This window comes from Harpia harpyja, chromosome 15 (assembly GCF_026419915.1).
Source record: "Harpia harpyja isolate bHarHar1 chromosome 15, bHarHar1 primary haplotype, whole genome shotgun sequence".
In the NCBI taxonomy this organism is placed as follows: domain Eukaryota; kingdom Metazoa; phylum Chordata; class Aves; order Accipitriformes; family Accipitridae; genus Harpia; species Harpia harpyja.
The window spans coordinates 30,855,800-30,871,652 of NC_068954.1; the positions used below are offsets into that span (position 1 = coordinate 30,855,800).

The 15,853-nt window shown below is 47.0% G+C and overlaps 1 protein-coding gene across 3 annotated transcripts in view; it reads left to right on the forward strand.

Moving 5' to 3' along the window:
* The window catches only part of SPATS2 (spermatogenesis associated serine rich 2), a 31,476-nt gene that overhangs the window by 11,514 nt on the left and 4,109 nt on the right, over positions 1-15,853 (forward strand). For 2 of the 3 annotated variants that reach the window (XM_052810154.1, XM_052810155.1), the window contains 7 exons: positions 5,140-5,219; positions 5,501-5,609; positions 6,555-6,604; positions 7,756-8,014; positions 8,259-8,471; positions 9,624-9,759; positions 15,265-15,323. In XM_052810154.1, coding sequence (XP_052666114.1) covers positions 5,140-5,219; positions 5,501-5,609; positions 6,555-6,604; positions 7,756-8,014; positions 8,259-8,471; positions 9,624-9,759; positions 15,265-15,323 — 906 coding nt within the window. The remainder of the gene's footprint in view (positions 1-5,139; positions 5,220-5,500; positions 5,610-6,554; positions 6,605-7,755; positions 8,015-8,258; positions 8,472-9,623; positions 9,760-15,264; positions 15,324-15,853) is intronic. The other variant, XM_052810156.1, reaches the window with a different exon arrangement.

Sequence of the window (15,853 nt, forward strand, 5' to 3'; positions counted from 1 at the left end):
GCACACCAGAGCCTTTACCAAAAAACCCAAATGTGGGAGAAATTTAATTTTAAGCTCATACTTTGTTTAACAACGCATCAGTCAAGCAGAAGATACTGCTCTGCAGAAACCAGGCTTTGCCGATTGGGGTGGTTGCAAACTACTTGCTCGGTCTGTGTCCGGACGACTTCTGGTAGAATCGTCAAACCGGCAGATTGTGGAGTTAATCTGCAAGGCAGCACTTGCTGTGAGTTATGTTGAAAATGCACAAAGGCGAATATTGAGCATGTGTTCTGTAACCTGATAAATCGGATCCTGGCTCGTGAGTGAGCTCGGGTACGGTACAAGGATGCAGGTGATGTCAGGAATTCATGGGAACTTCAGCTGCATCACTCTGCTGAGTGTGATGCTCTGGAAGTGCGCAGGTTTAATTTAATTTTTCATTTTTTTATGTGTCGATGGAAATTAGATGGGAGGGGGAAGACGGTGTCCTGCAGTTTAAATTACCTTAATGGCTCTGTTTGGCTTCGCTGCCTTAGCTCCACTGAAAGCTGATTGCCTTGCTTCACTGCTTGTGTGTCCAAAGCAGAAGGCGGAGCACAGGTTAAAACTGCAGCTGTGACAGTGGCCGGGAAATGGCAGCGTGCCTGCCTCGGCTAGAGCAGGTCAGTGACACCGTGGGGGCAATTAGACCTGCACTCGAAGTGCTTCCCCTGCCCCTGGAAGCAGGACGGGTGCTTAGGAGAGCTGTGTCCCTGCCTTTGTGGCAAAAACGCCTGCTTTTTGTGTCGGGCAGAAATACCCAGTTTTAGCAGCATAACTTTAGGCATGTTTTAGTTGATTTGCAAGAAGTTAATTTTTATTTCATATTTAATTTCTTTTTTTCCCCACTCTTCCAAGCCCTTAAATGAATATGGCCTTATATTGGGAAGGTAGCCTGCATTAATCCAAGGGCTAACTCTTCTGCTGCCATCCAGCAGCCATCCAGCTTCTGCTGGAGACCGGATGTCTGGAAGGTTTAATTTGCTCACCTCAGAATGAATTCTTCAAATTGTGAGTCCATCTCTTGCCTGCGTGGCCAGGTTTTTTTTCGTAATAACACCCTGGTGAACCGATCACTTTCCCATATCAAGTTTGGACCAAGAAGGCTGTGTTGCATGCTTGGCCCCTTGAAATCTGTTTGAGAAAATAAGCAAGAAAGTGGCATTTCTTGTTGAGACAAGACTCTGAAGTGCAGCTGCCACCTCCATGGGCTGGCTGTGCGCTGCAGGAATATCGCAGGGCTGTCCTTGGGGCACTAAAATAGTTTCCACAACAGCTGATTGAGGTACCAAGCCCCGACTTTGAATGCTCCCAGGCAGCAAGCAGGGACAGAGATTGAGCAAGTACAGCTTAGTAACCCAACAGACTCGCTCAAATATCTTAATGTATTTTGGGGAAGGGAGGGTTTAGGGTGGTCTGTGATAGTGATGTTCTTCCCCTTGGATCATGGAGAAAGTTAGTGTTTCTATGTAGTTTTTTTCTGGTATCAATGAAATGTTGTCTCAACAGCAGCAAACCCAGGAATATTGATTCTAGCCCCAGTTTAGTCCTCACTTCTCTCTAATTCGTGAGGAGAGCGCTTAGCATTGGTACCTCTGTTGCCTGTTAGCAAGAACTGTTCTTACAAGGAAAAAATAGCAGTATGTGTTGATGTAATTTGTAAGGAAAAGCACGACACGTGAGAGATGTGAAATGCAGCCTGTGGTGGTCTGTTTGCTTCAAGTGCAATGCCTGTTGCTCTGGGAGCCGTGAAATCACAGAAAGCTCCCACAGATGTAATCTCTTATGTAGCACTTTTTTTGGAAATCCTGATTTTTATTTCCTCCCCCCCCGCCCCAATATTTGTGGGTACTTTGGTGTGATGGTATGACTGCAAGCATAGAGTGATAGCATAATGACATTTTGGCTTCTTTACTCTGTCCTGGGAAGGTGCATTAATTCCTGTCCAGTCACCTCTGCAGTCCTGGGCACAGACGTCTCCCGATTCTCACAACGCAGGGACTGCTGAAGATGCTTGTAATTAGAGCAAATTGGAGATGCTCTGAGCAAGCAGCGAGGTGCCATTTCTTTAAGAGCTTTTTATTTCACATTAGCTGAGGTCTCCCGCACTATCCCTGGGAGAGTCAGCGTGGTTACCGTTGACCTGAAAAGCCACAGAGTCTATAAATGTTTCACGGTTTAACTGAATCTTAATTGCATAGCATTTTAAGTGTATATGCTGTCCAGTTCCCCAAAGCCATCCGCCTGTGAGTGTCCTGGCTGGGGCAGGAGGGTGAACCTAGTGTTTGGAGTGGGATTGTTTTTTTAATTAGTTTCGTACGCTATTTTACTGTGCAGACTTTCTGTGAGCTGGCATGTGGGTGCAGTGGGGATGAGGTGCTGGATGGATTCAGAGGAGCTAAATGCATAAATGTGATTGCGCTATACACTTTCTTAAAGTGTTCTCTGTGTGACGCTGGTTGGGACAAAGTCTGCGTAGCTGTCAGGCTGGTGCTTTTCTGTGTCTCCTTATGAAATGACTGCCTGCCGTGGCTCAAAAGTGAGCCAGGACTTGGCTTGGCTTGGAGCTTGAGGGGGAAATAGTGGCCCCTGTTTTGACTTCCTCGAGGTGTCGGGTATGAAGCTGTTTTATTTCTTGTGTCCCAGGAAGCGGAGCAGGCATTTGTTAGGTCTGTAGTTCTAATTCTTGCACGTGGTTCATACAGAAAGGACTAATTAGCGGAGTTACAGGAGGAGCAAACTGATGTTTGGTAGGGCGGATTCTTCCTGGCATCGTTGGTGTTTCTATTTAAGAGATCCTGTGTTGATTAGTCCCATAAATAGCACTGAAACACAAAAGTAAATGATTTGGGATGAACAATTTCTTACCACCTCATTTTTCTGGAGGATGCAGTTATGAACAGAGAAGCAATTAAGGCTGTTGGCATCATCTCTGGGGTTTATCACATCAAATCAACAGGGTAGCACTGCATCGTGTATGTTTTAATGCAACCGAGATCAGTCCAAGTGTCTGACTGACTTGTCATGTCAGACATGACATGCATAGTCTGAGCCCTGGCTTTGGGAAGGAGCTTTCCTTTCCCACAAGGTTGTTAATTCAAAAATCTTGAAGTCACTGGTGGCCGCTGGACTTCGGTCCACACGGACATGAGCATTTTAAATTCTGTCCCTTCTTGCAGACACCCGCTGTCACAAGAGACCCGAGTGCCAGCAGCCCTTTTTATGATGCTTGGGAGTGCTCAAGGGCAATATCAAATGTATATGGTGTAGTGTCTGTTGCATAATTTTTGCATGATAAACAATTTAACACCAGGAGGACTTGGGCTGTCGTGAAGCGACTGGAAGCTGGAGAAGCATCTTGGAGCAAAGCGCCAACAAGCTCAGTCCCCTGTAAGACCAAGCACAAATGGAGATGTGGGAAAGGGATGGGATTGAGTAGCTGAAAATGTGCTGCATGGGGGAGCTGAACTTCATCTTCCCTGGCACCTGGGTCCTTGGTGGCTGCTCTGCAATGAAGATTTTGAAAAAAGATTGCTAATTCGCACTCAGTGATGGGAGTCTGAAAGCCATTTACAAGATTAAGGACTAGAAAGTTGGTAACTCGAACTTCTGTGAGCTTGGAAAACTTGAGAAAATCTTGCTCATGGGGCTGAAACGGGTAAGGATGGCGCGAGGAAGAATTTAACCGTTCATCTGTAGCCTTAATAAGAGGCTGACCTTTCCATCATGTTCACAATTCTGTCACTGTATTTGGACGCATCTCAGTTTAAATGCTACATCAATGTCTGGGAACCGCGGAAGTCAATGGTGTGTCTCAAAATCGCGTACGAGTTATTTAGAGGAGGTGAGGGAAAGAACATGAATCAGCAGCTTGGAATATCAGCTGAGATAAAGCAGAAAGGGCAGTGACCAAGCAAGCGTCCCCGCAGAGCACCCTGGCCTGCTGGAAGTGTCCTTTCCCCCAGGCGGTCCCCAAAGCCACTGGGCAGCAGCAACTGTAGAAACCCACCTGAGAAGCTTTGCAGAAGAACCAGTGGTCTTGTGCTTCCCTGGCTCCGTGCAGGGCTCGAGGCATCAAAGCACACGCAAGCAAATGCCCTCCTAGGAAATCTGCCTGGGGCTTTGTGCCGGCGTGTGAACTCTCTGGAGAGGGGTTGGTGATGCAGAATAGGAGTGCTTAAAACCTCTGGGGTCCTGCCATCGGCCCCTGCCCAGGGACCTGTGTTCTTCCTGAGATGAAATGTGGCTAAAATGCCGGTTTGAAGTATGTTCTCTCATAGCTGTTCATAGATGTGTTTTACTGTATCCCTTTTCTTTAGCAAACCTGAAATTTAGCCTGCTCAGACCTCTGGCAGGAAAATCGAGTGCGAATTTGTGATACCAGGCACTCGTAAGGATCTCTCGGTGAAACGGTAGGGCCTGCAGATTTATGTGACCTTTGCTCGCTGGCAGGGAGCAAACCTGTTGGTGATGGCTGTCTCAATTATGGGTCTCTTTTGGAACATATAACCATTACCTTGGAGATCATAGCTGGCAGGGAACACAAGCTGCTGGATCTTCAAACCCATTTATCAGTCTGCTTGCCATTTGTATCTCCAGGTGGAGGAAATTGTTAACCACACTGCTCGAAGGCTCTAGTGCTTTTGTTAACTCTTTATTGCTGGGCTCAGGAAAAGATTAATGCGGAAATGGAGAAATGCTGCTAATCTGGTCTGCTTCAGCAATCTTCTGTTTCGTGCCAGCCCTTTTGGGGCTTGTGTTTTTTGGCTTGTGGTTTTGATCCATGGTTGGTTGGTTTAAACTGACCCAGAGCTGAGTAGTGAATCAGCTTGAGTTCAGTGGGGGGCATTGGCAAACCAGATTCAACGGGGGTTACCTGGCTGAACAGAATCTCGTCCTTAAACAAGGCTGGGATATCATCTGTTTTACTCTCGGCAGCTAATAATCCTCTGCTAACCATAGGACAGAATTAGCCAGTGAACACCATACATTTGTTGGATTTCAATTTTCTCCTTGGCAAAGTAACAACTCAGAGCTGACCTCTTGCTTCCTATCTTTCTAAATGTCTCTCGGTGCCTGTTGTTCAGAAGAGAGCTTCCTTCTCCTTTGTCTTCACAGATCTGTCTGGGTTTATTTTTGATGTGCAGTCCAATACTGTGATGGCCCAAGGAGGAACCTTTGAAAACATGAAGGAGAAGGTAAATGTGTCTTCTGAGACTTTAACTCACCACGTGCCGTGGAAGAGCTTGTGAATGCTGTATCTTCATCTCCTCTCTGAGATGAAATATGTTTCTGTCTGGGAGCTAACTGCAGCTCTGTCAAAAGCAAAATTTTATTCAGGCTAAATCGTCCTGGCACATTAAAGTTTTATAAGGAAGTCATCGGTTATGGTTTTTAGACTGCTTGCAGAAGGGTTGCTGTAGGCTCCGTGTGGGATAAAGCAAATGGTTTACATGTTACCCTGTTTTCTTCCTTCTAGATCAGTGCGGTGCGTGCAATAGTCCCCAACAGGAGCAACAATGAGATCGTCCTTGTGCTGCAGCATTTTGACAACTGTGTGGACAAAACAGTGCAAGCCTTTATGGAAGGTAACTGTGACTGGTTTCTTAGCAGGGTTTGTGGCTTGGTAACTCATACGTACCGTGTTTATGGACTTACTTCAGAAGAAGCAATAGCCTTTGTGCAGAAAGGCCTGTGTGCAGTAAGTACATGAGGTAGCAGAAGCTCATGTAGCTTCTCAGCCCATCCAAGTACAGGCTTTATCCACAAAGATAACTAACGGACGATTCTCTTCCCAAGTTTTAGTTGGTGTTTGTTCAACTAGGGGTCAAGGCAGAGATAAGCATTTGATAGCTCTTTAGATAAAGGAGGTTTGATATGCAATTACAGAAACTCTTGTTCATGTGTACAGAATGGGAGTGTCTTCAGCTTTGAAAGTTGCTGTTTGTACTTTGAAACCTGGCTCACAAATCTGCTCTTGGGTCTGGCTGGCATGGTGCATTAGATGGATTTTCTGACCTTGGAAAAACAGGCTGTTGCTAGTGACAGTGCCTGTCGCTTTGCAGCTCTTATTTCCATGCTGGCCATCACTGACAACTGCGCTTTGCCTCTGGCCCACAGAAGGTATGACAGCTATTCCTCAGACGGTGGTCATCCTGACACAGTCAGTGTCTCTGGGGAGAGAAGGCCGGCAGATATCTGACCCGAATGCAACCTTTGAGTTCAGAACATGCTCCAGCAGGGTTCCAAGTACCTAAACCTTTAGTATGACAGAGCCAAAGAGAAGATTTTTTTTTTTTTTTTTTTTTTTTCCTGGAAAGAGCTGGCACTGTGGTGTAAGGGGGTAGTCCCGTTCAGCAGTGTGTTTCCAAAGCAAAAATGAAACCAATCCTTTTATCACATCAACTAAGAGAATTGAAACTTAGCTGCAGAAAGTGTTACAGCTGGCTCCAGGTATGGAGGCACTTCCACGTGACCAGGAAAGAACTGGAGTGGATGCCTCATCCACTGCTCATCGCTGCATTTTGTTTCAGGCAATGCCAGTGAAGTACTGAAAGAATGGACTGTAACAGGCAAAAAAAAGGTAACACTTTTAAAATATACTTTGCTAAGACATTTATTTTTTTGTTTTGAGGATTTAGACTATGGAGAACAGTAGGCATTCCTCATGATTTAGATGGGAAAAGAAACCAAGGAGCAAACGTGTATATTGATGTTAGCAGAACTGATGCACGGAGATAATCACTAGGTAATCAGGTGCCTCACTGTTCAGGGCAATGATTTACATGGTAAATTCAGTGCAAGTTGTAAACATCATCCTCTCACCACATTTGCATTTAATTTAGTTGTCAGACACATTGTGTCGAATATAGCATCTGAAAAAAAAAAATTCTAGACTTTCTTGCAGTCGCTTTTATTCTGCTGACCCTCTATAGGACCCCTAATCCGCACACACAGCCCCACACTGAAGTAAATCTTTTATCAGGTCCATTTATTTCAACGGAGCTCTGTAATTCACTGTTCAGATAGTCATGCTGTTCCATTTTTCATCGGTAACCTTTGGAGCTGAACAGTTGCGTCTAATGCTGAGCTCTGTGGAAATATATTTCTTTGTCACGTAAGCTTTCTCGAGTGTTTTGCCTAGTTCTTTGCTCAGACCTCTGTGAAAGGGTTAAATAAAGATTTGCAAAGTTTCACTACTTGATATTATAATGTCTAAATCCACCAGGACAAGAATAAAATCATAATTATTCAAAAGGACTCCTTTGAATACGTGAAAAGCACCAGCATGAAATGGATAGGGAAAAAAATGTGACCGAGTAGCCCTGTGTTGGGAAATGAGGGAAGTTTTGTCAGAGCAAGGTCTAGCAGAGCACCCTGGAAGCTGCACCTTGCCAGTGAGCACCCCCAGAAGTGACCCAGCCGGTGCCGTGGGTTGCAGCCACAAACCTGTCCGCTGTTTCCCATCAGTTATGCAGCCTTCATCTGATAACCATTGCTCTTGTTGGCACACCTTCGGAGAGGATAATGTATTCACGCCTCATTAATGCCACTATAACTGTCCTCATTGTTGAATAAATCCCTCCTACTGTTAATAGGATCAACAGCCAGGCTGGCTGAAAAAGCATTTAATTCAGCTACTTTCAGCCAGTAATCATAAGCTTAATTTTCCCTTCAGGAATTAAGCTTAACATTTTTTTTCCCCCCTTTGTGGTGTGGATACCTAATCCTTAGAACAAGAAGAAGAAAACCAAACCGAAACCACAAGCTGAATCGAGCCCTGGCCTCCCAGACCCCGGTAAATTGGTGTCCACTGAAGAGGAGCAGTCGGCGAACTCGGAGAAGGGTGGAATTAACGGTTTCCATGTCAACGGCTGTGCCCACGACACAGAGTCTGTGGACTCGCTCAGCGAAGGTTTGGATGCACTTTCAATTGATGCCAGAGAGTTGGAGGATTGCGAGTCTGCTGCACCAGACATGCCTGATAGAACAGGTTAGTCTCTATAAAGTAGCGCAGGAGACGGGCACTGAGTGTTTAAAAAGCAGAGGAGCTGCCTCCTGCTTTTTTTGTGTTCCTTCTTTGTTTTGGGTCAGCTTTGAATACTGATTTGTTTGGATGGCTCTTCAGGAAAGAGCAGCTCACCCTGATTTTCTGATTTTGTGCTTGTTGTAAAGAGGCGGTCAGTGTTCTGCTGTCCTCTTCGCGTTCCCCTTTAAACAAGTGTGCTTTTCTACAGCAGTGCCTGAACTAGAGAATGGAATAGCAGACTTTGACACAAAATCGCTCATCATGCATCCTTCCCAGAGCCCTGCATCTCTTAGACAGCGGCCTGAGCAGAGGAGCACTAGCAGGTCTCTGTCCAGATCAACAGCGAGCAATTCAACTCCTGCGTCCCTGTCTGTAACGCGGCTGGAAGATGTTCCAGTTTCACCTGCAAACAAGAAGCTAGGTAAGGCCCTGAGGGTCTGCGTGCTCTCCGATGTCAGAGCAGGTTGCTGCTGGCCAAGTTCTCACTGCCTCTTCTGCAGTGTCAGTGACAGACACAGTGCTGAGGCGTACCGGACTTTGATTTTAATGCAAGCTAACATGCTTCTTATTATCTGGCCAGTAACTTGCACTCTACTCCTCCTCTTCCCTATGCACAGCAGGAATCTTGACAGCAGTTTAGATGTAGTGCCTGGAGCGGCAAACCCATATGTGTGAGAGAAGCAGGGGAGGAAGCAGCCAGTCTCGCTGCATACGTTTAGCCCATTCTTCTGTGTGCTCCATCACAGAGCCTTTAGGTTGTTTCTCATCTTTTGTGAGAATTTGTCGAAAGGCCAGAAGTTCGGACCAGTCCTCTTACAAGAAGTGACAGCCTCCTTCTACTGGATTTTTTTTTATTTTCCTCTTTCGTGTGCTTTCTCCACAGCTGAGGTCTTACGATAACAAGCGGGGACAGGAGGGACCTCAGAGACCCCGATTGTGATCACGGTTATTATACTTAGCTTAGGGAGATGAGGTGGTGGTAGCTCACCTTGCTGCATGGGAAAGCTGTAACGAGCCGTTGTTAATGTAGCTTGGCAGGGGGGCAACTGCGCTCCAGCAAGCTCCAGAGAGCGTGGGCAAGGTGATGTACCCTGCTGGCAAGCTGAGATGTGGGGACTAACCTCGGCAGCGATAACCAATCCTTTCATCTCCTGATTGGAGGAAATAGCCTTAATTTTAGTTCCCAAGATAATTCCCTTCTCCAGGCAAACAGTCATTTTATATCATCTAGTGATACGGTGTAGACTGCATTTCACTCGTCTCCAGTCCCTGGCACAAAAGTGACTCAGAGATGCATTTGATTTCTCTCATGTATTTGAAAATGTGGAGGGACATCCCTGCCCATAGAAGGAAATTCTACAAGCCTTGGGAAGACTTTCCCCAATAAGAGGATCTCTCAGACTGTCCCTGCTGAACCTAGTGCCTTTGTAATGGGGAAGGGGAAGAAAAATTTAAAACCAAGCAGTGTATAGTTTTAAAATAAGATGGAAAGCCAACTTTAGATTTGTCCCTGCTGGGAGGATTTAGCAATATGATTGACATGGCTGTTTGAGTTCACTCTGTCTCTTGGTAGGTTCTAATATTGAAAAATCAGTGAAGGATCTCCAGCGCTGCACTGTTTCACTGGCTCGGTACCGGGTTGTGGTGAAGGAGGAAATGGATGCTTCCATTAAGAAGATGAAGCAGGCCTTTGCTGAACTGCAGAGTAGGTAAGTTAAATGTAGGGACAGATCCAGGCATTAAGGCTTAAGACCTATACGTTTGGACTAAGACTTCAGCTTTCCAGTCAGGTTAATCACTTGCTTGTGTATGCCCTACTGCCCAAGCACTGTTCTGCAGCGTCTGGGAGGTCAGCGTGTCATAAAGAATAAACTGGAGTCTAAAGTCCCGTACTCTGCAGTTTTTAGAAGCCGGCTTTGCGGGCGGCTTTGCAAAGCCTGCGTTCGAGCTGTTGTCCCACATGTCTGGTGGGATGTTAATAGACTGTTCAGGGCTTCGGTGTGTCTGTCAGGGTCTTTGATGAACTGTGGCTCCATGTCTGTACAAGACAGTTGTCCTGACCATAAAGTCATTTTAGATGCAGATAATATGAGGAACTCACCAGATAACATACTGTCAGTTAGGTACTAATGTTAGCTGTGCTGGAAGGAGAACTGCTGGGAGCTCAGGGTGCAGTAGCACGTGTCTTTTAGAAGCAAACATTCATATTTGAAATCTTCAAATCATGGTTGAATATAACATGGAAGAGAGGGATCCTTTTGAAGGTACAAGTACACATCAAAGATCATCCTGTGCAGCACTGCTTCCCCCATTTTAAGCCAAGCTTTTGATACTGTGCATGGTGTTCCTTATGAGTGCAATCGGGTCTTTCTTTAATGAACATCTTTATTGGTTTGGATAAGTGATTTAAGATGATATTCTGAAAGGCCTAACATCAGATACACTCGCTGTTTTGGCTGATTGAATCTATTACTGAGAGATTGTTCTTCTTGGTTATACAAATATGATTGCTTTTGGTAAAGAAATATTCATAACAAACTGCACAGAGAGTTCTCCTTGCCCGAAGTGAGTAACATTTGACAAGTAACTAAAATGCTGCTATCACATTGAAAGATTAAAGTAGATGTTTGGCAGACTTGCAAATCTGTGTCAAAAGCTGTCTATGTCTGAAAACTGTATGTGGCCTCAAAGGCAAGAGGGTTTAGTGGTAGTGATGTAAAGAGCTGTATTCTGAAGCCTTTTAGCAATCTTAGTTGTTCAGTGTGGACTTTCTTGTGCTCATACTTGTGCTGAACTTTGCCACCAGGAAGTGCTCTCTTGAAGTAAGTGGAATGGTGTCCTGTACTTAAATTCAGCGCGTGCTAAAAAGACTGACAAAAATGTTTACAGATGACTTTTAAACTTATCTGAGGAGACTAGACTAAACTGGAGGGATAGGGTTAAAGGTGTCTGTGTGCCCTGACCTGTGTTTTCATGCTAAGAGTTGTGGTCTCCAAGCCGAAGATGGATGTGGAGCTCCCAGCACCTCCCATCTTTTGGAAAAGCTGCAATGTAAGGGGGTTTAACCTGTCAGTAGCTGAGGGATTTGTAGCCCTAACTCAGGTTTGTTTTCATGAATATTATTTCTCACTTTGTTAGTGGCTTTGTCTACTGACTCAATACTGATTCAATGTTCTTACTGTATACAGCGGGTTTTTGTTTTTAAGGTTTTTTTGTCTGCCTCTCTATGCAGTTACAACATCTGTAAAAACCTCTCCCTGGTATGGAAAATGTCATTCTTTTGGCTAACGTGTCTGGTTCCATATAAGTAATTCCTCGCCCTTTGACTTATGTTATCATCTATAAAACACTTGCGTCATGTTTGGAAAGGTTAAAGACTCAAGTCCAGTCCCGCAGCGTTGCTCCAATGAGCCGGCAGCGGGTGAAGCAGGATGCGTGGTTCCGTGAGCAGGGAGGCGAGTGCCTGCCTGGAACGGGGCCACTGGGAACCTCCTTCGACAAATGCCAAGTGAAGGAGCTGCCCAGCAGCATGCCAGGTCTGCGCAGTTCATAAGCGGTGACTCTGCAGCCAGGGCCATTCGGCTCCGCAGAAAGAGATTCACTTTCTTTTTCCCGAAAGTGATGCAGTTGCTGGTGAGCTGAGGTGTAAATTGTACCTTCGCATTTTTGGTGTTGGCTGGTGGTTTGTTTTTTTTCCAACTCCCTTTATGACCCAGAGAATAATTAGTGTATTTTTAAATCCTACGGCACAAGGCAAGATCCTATAGTTAAATCCTCTTGCTGAATTGCCTCTCCACCTGGCTTTCTACCAAAGGAAAACCTGGTTTAAAGGCAGGTTTGTTCAACTGAAACAGGATGTTTAAGTAGCAAAGCTTGGACTGGTTTAACTTCTGCCTGTCAGTGTCAGGGCTGCCTTTCAGATGTCCTTTTAACCAGTGAGGCTTCCTAGAGTTCTTGACCTTCATCTTCTCTCGCTAGACAATGTGCTTATATTAGACCTGTGGTCTGTAGGTAGGTGAGGGTGAAGAAGGACACTCTAATGCTGGGATCGTGCCTACCTCAATCTCTGAGATCCATCCTGTTTGAGTGGCAGATGTAGCAGTAGCCGCTTTGGCTTCCTATTTTGAGAGGATTTGCTCCTCTAGACTGGAGATGATCGGGTAACCTGAACTAGGAAATCCTGATAGTCCTTAAATTCCTGAATATTTTGCGATCTGCTGACAGGGAAAGAAGCACATCAGGAAAAAAACCCCGAGCCTTTGTGAGTGTTGCGGGTAAGTTCAATTTTAGCGCTGTGTGCTGAGTTGGATGTGGGGCAGCGTTTGAGGTTTCTCACTGCTGAGATGCCGCTGCATACCTCGTGTTGCGGATCGTCCTTACTTCCTCGTGGCAGAGCTGCCAGGCATGCTTCCAGCCACCTTCGATTGCAGTCAATCTTTGAGATCGTTGTGTTTCAGCCCCAAGGAAAACTGACCCCAAAACCCTTAGCGTGCTTGTGCACACAGCTGTTGTCTTTCACGAACAGACAACATCTTGCAGGCACTACTCGATTGAGCTGGCTTGCAGCTGAGAGCATCTCTTCTGATGGTTGGGTCACAACCGAGTATTCAGTATTATTTCATCTTCAGCAGTTATCGGTTTACCTGTTGCTCCTTTTTCTTCCTTGTGCAGTTCTTAAATGCCCTTTCTTAAAGCCCAGTCTTTCTGGGGCAGATGCGCGCTCTGTCCTGCATGGGATCTCGTCCCAGGACAGAGCAGTTGAGAAAGGCAGGCGTGTTTCCGAACGGATCCGGCAGAAGGAAGTGAGTTTGTTTGACGAGAAGCCATGCAGGATGGAGGAGCAGTGGGGTCTGATCCGAGTCACTCATCACGCGAACCTCAGGCAAAGCCACTTGACCTCTGTTCCTCAGCCAGCCCAACTGTAAAATTGGGTAAAGGACTCCAGCTGAGCTCTGCTGAGTAAATTAAATTACAAAGAGACGCAAGCTACGATCTGTGCCAAGGTGCATGCGTGCGTGCCTGCAGCCTGGCGGAAAAAGCCCAAAATGGCCCATATAAAGTGGGTGTTGGCTCTGCAGGAGCTGGGCGTGTGCCTGTGTGTTCAGGGAGGAGGCACTGGGGTAAGGTGTAGCACAACCGAGTTCTGCGGCACGAGAGCCGCAAGGCTGTTCCTGCACTTTAATTAATCATTAAGGCCGCGTTCGCACCCGTATCTCTCCGAGCTCTGGGGGATTCCTGCAGCTGACGTGGCTCTGGGCAGAAGGCAGCTGGGGTATCTCCCTTTACCCTGCCCATTGGTGTTGCAGAGCCAGGTTGAACCACTCCGGGGATGGTTGGAGACAAGGTGAAGTCTTATTAGCGTAGCTTTTGACATGCGTTGTTGTATTTGTGCAGTTCGGCTGAGAGTGCCTGACCTGGATCAGGCCCCTGCTGTGCTACGAGCAGAAACAATTCCTGCCCTGAAAAGGCAGATGGACAGAGCGATAAATCAACAGAAGAAGCCAAATGTCAAAGCTGCTGTTCAGAGGGAATTGTTTAAATTGATCTTGCCTCAGCCCTCTCTGACATGCAGAGGAGTGGGAGCGGTGGTTTGAGTTTGCATTTCAGATGCTCTGTGGTTTCCCTTTCAGATGGTCGCTAAAATAAATATTCTTCCCATTTTCAAGCAAATCTTTCTCAGTAAAAAGCGTGTGGTTGGTGTTGAAGGGCTAACCCTGCGCGATGCTGATATCTGTCCGAGTACCATTTAGTGTCTGCAAGTATCATACAGCTAACACGTGAGAGGAAGGCTCTGCTTTTATATTTAGAAAGCAGAAACTGAAATGAACCCTATTAATAGGCTGGATGTCGAATGCGTTCAAGCCGCTGGCAGCAGCTGAGCGAAGGTGAGCTGCAGCGGTGCAGGGCTGAGGACGTTGGAGGCGTAGCTTAGAGGGAAGCACAAAAGAAGCATTTGCAGGGAGGGTGTCTGCAAGGGTTTGGATTCCTTATGGCGAAGAACAGAGCTGCGACCAGTACCTGCCCCTGTCCGGGATGGGAGGACTGGTATTTCCTCTACTGCTTCCATTGTAACCCGAGTTACTTAGTGTCCACATGTCCAGGGGCAAGAGCCCTCTTTGCACGGCCTATGAGCAGCAGTTATGGGAAGCTCCCTGGGTGCTCTGCCTTACCGGAGTGTGCTCGATAGCCTGAATTTGCTAAATTTGGCCAGCCGGTAGCTGTGCAGTTCTGCTTGCGTAAAGGCTGCTGCCGTGATGCCTGGGGGAATTGCGGTCTCATGGCAACAGACACACTTGAGGCAAGCTGGAGCCTCCTGGTGAGTGGAGATGCTTTGCTGTGACCCACTCAGGTGTTCCCCTCTGTGGCCAAAAAATCTTCAGACTGTAAGAGACTCCTGGATTGTGGATCTGTGTGGCTCCGGGTGACCTGCCGGCTGCATGGTGGCTGCAGGCAGGAGGTCGTGTCCTTGTACCTGCTGCACCGTGTGGAAGGGCGTGCGTGCACTCCTGTGGGTCCTGCAGCCCTGTGGGGATCAGCAGGGTGCACGCCTCCCGAGAAGCGGCACAACAGAGCACCAGAATTCAGGTTTCTGGATTAGTGGGCCAATTGCGCTGGCTTAAATTAGCTAATGAGGGCATAAGAGCAAAGCATTGCCGTCAGGTGCCTTCACAGCGTGGCAGCTGAGAGGCTGCCTTGGAGGGGACGGGTGCCTGAATGCCCACCATCCTGCTCCTGCTATCGTGGATCCTCGCCCTGCCCCGCTGCTGATTAGTTTTGTATTTTGAGTGACTCTTTAAAACGTTGTGCCCTATTTTTCTTCGGTGATAAAAGTCCAGCGGAGCGCAGCTTCCCCTGACACCACAACTGCCGCTCCCTCTCCCCTTGCCAAGGTGGCTCCGACTTTATCGGAGTAAGGTGACCACGTACCCAGCGGGTTGTTGGGAACACCGTGCCGTGTTCCGCACTGACCCGAGCCTGAGCAAGTTTTAACGCCAGCGAAGCCTGCATGCAACTCCTCCGCTTCCAGAACAAAAGCCGGGGTTCGTGCGCGGCGGGTTCCTGCCGCCATCTGCTGGTCTCTCCCCGCTGGCCAGCATGCCTGGAAACCCTCCCGCCACTGTTCCTGCAGTAGGATTTCGCTATCCTCTTTGTTTATTACTAAATCTCTTCCCTTTATATATATATATATATATATTTTTTTTTTTTTTCCCCAGCCTTATGGATCGCGAGGTGGCGTTGCTGGCTGAAATGGACAAAGTGAAAGCAGAAGCAAGTAAGACTGTCTTTCTACCAACAAGTGCCCACCTGAAGAGCTGTAGGTGTTGCTGTGCACTGGAGACACCCCCCTTAGAAGCAGATTTCTGTGATCCACCTCCTGTTCACATTGTTCCTAAATATGTGGCGATTTATCCAGACAAAATTTGCCATGTGGCTTGAGTTAGCTGTATATATTGTGACTAGACTATGTGTGCTGCCTGACGGGGTTGACTCAAACTGTCCTCTCTGAGGCCACTGCTCTGTGCCCTCGTTAGAGGGTGGGACATAAACTGCACTCTTCCATGGGAGGCTGTTCCTGAAATTCTCAGCGTTCCTGGGGAGCTGGAAAGGGCTTTCTCAGCTCGCCTGGTACAGGTGGGAAGTGATCTACGGGGACAGCTACACCAGCGGCACTGAGCCCCACTGTTTAGGGGGTGGCAAGAAAGCAGTTAGCCTGGGGAGATCAGCAAAGCTTGTGGCAAAGCTTCTACCAAAGCTGCGTGTCGTGCCCCTCGTCGAGTCAGCTTACAGCTCAGGTTCAGTCTG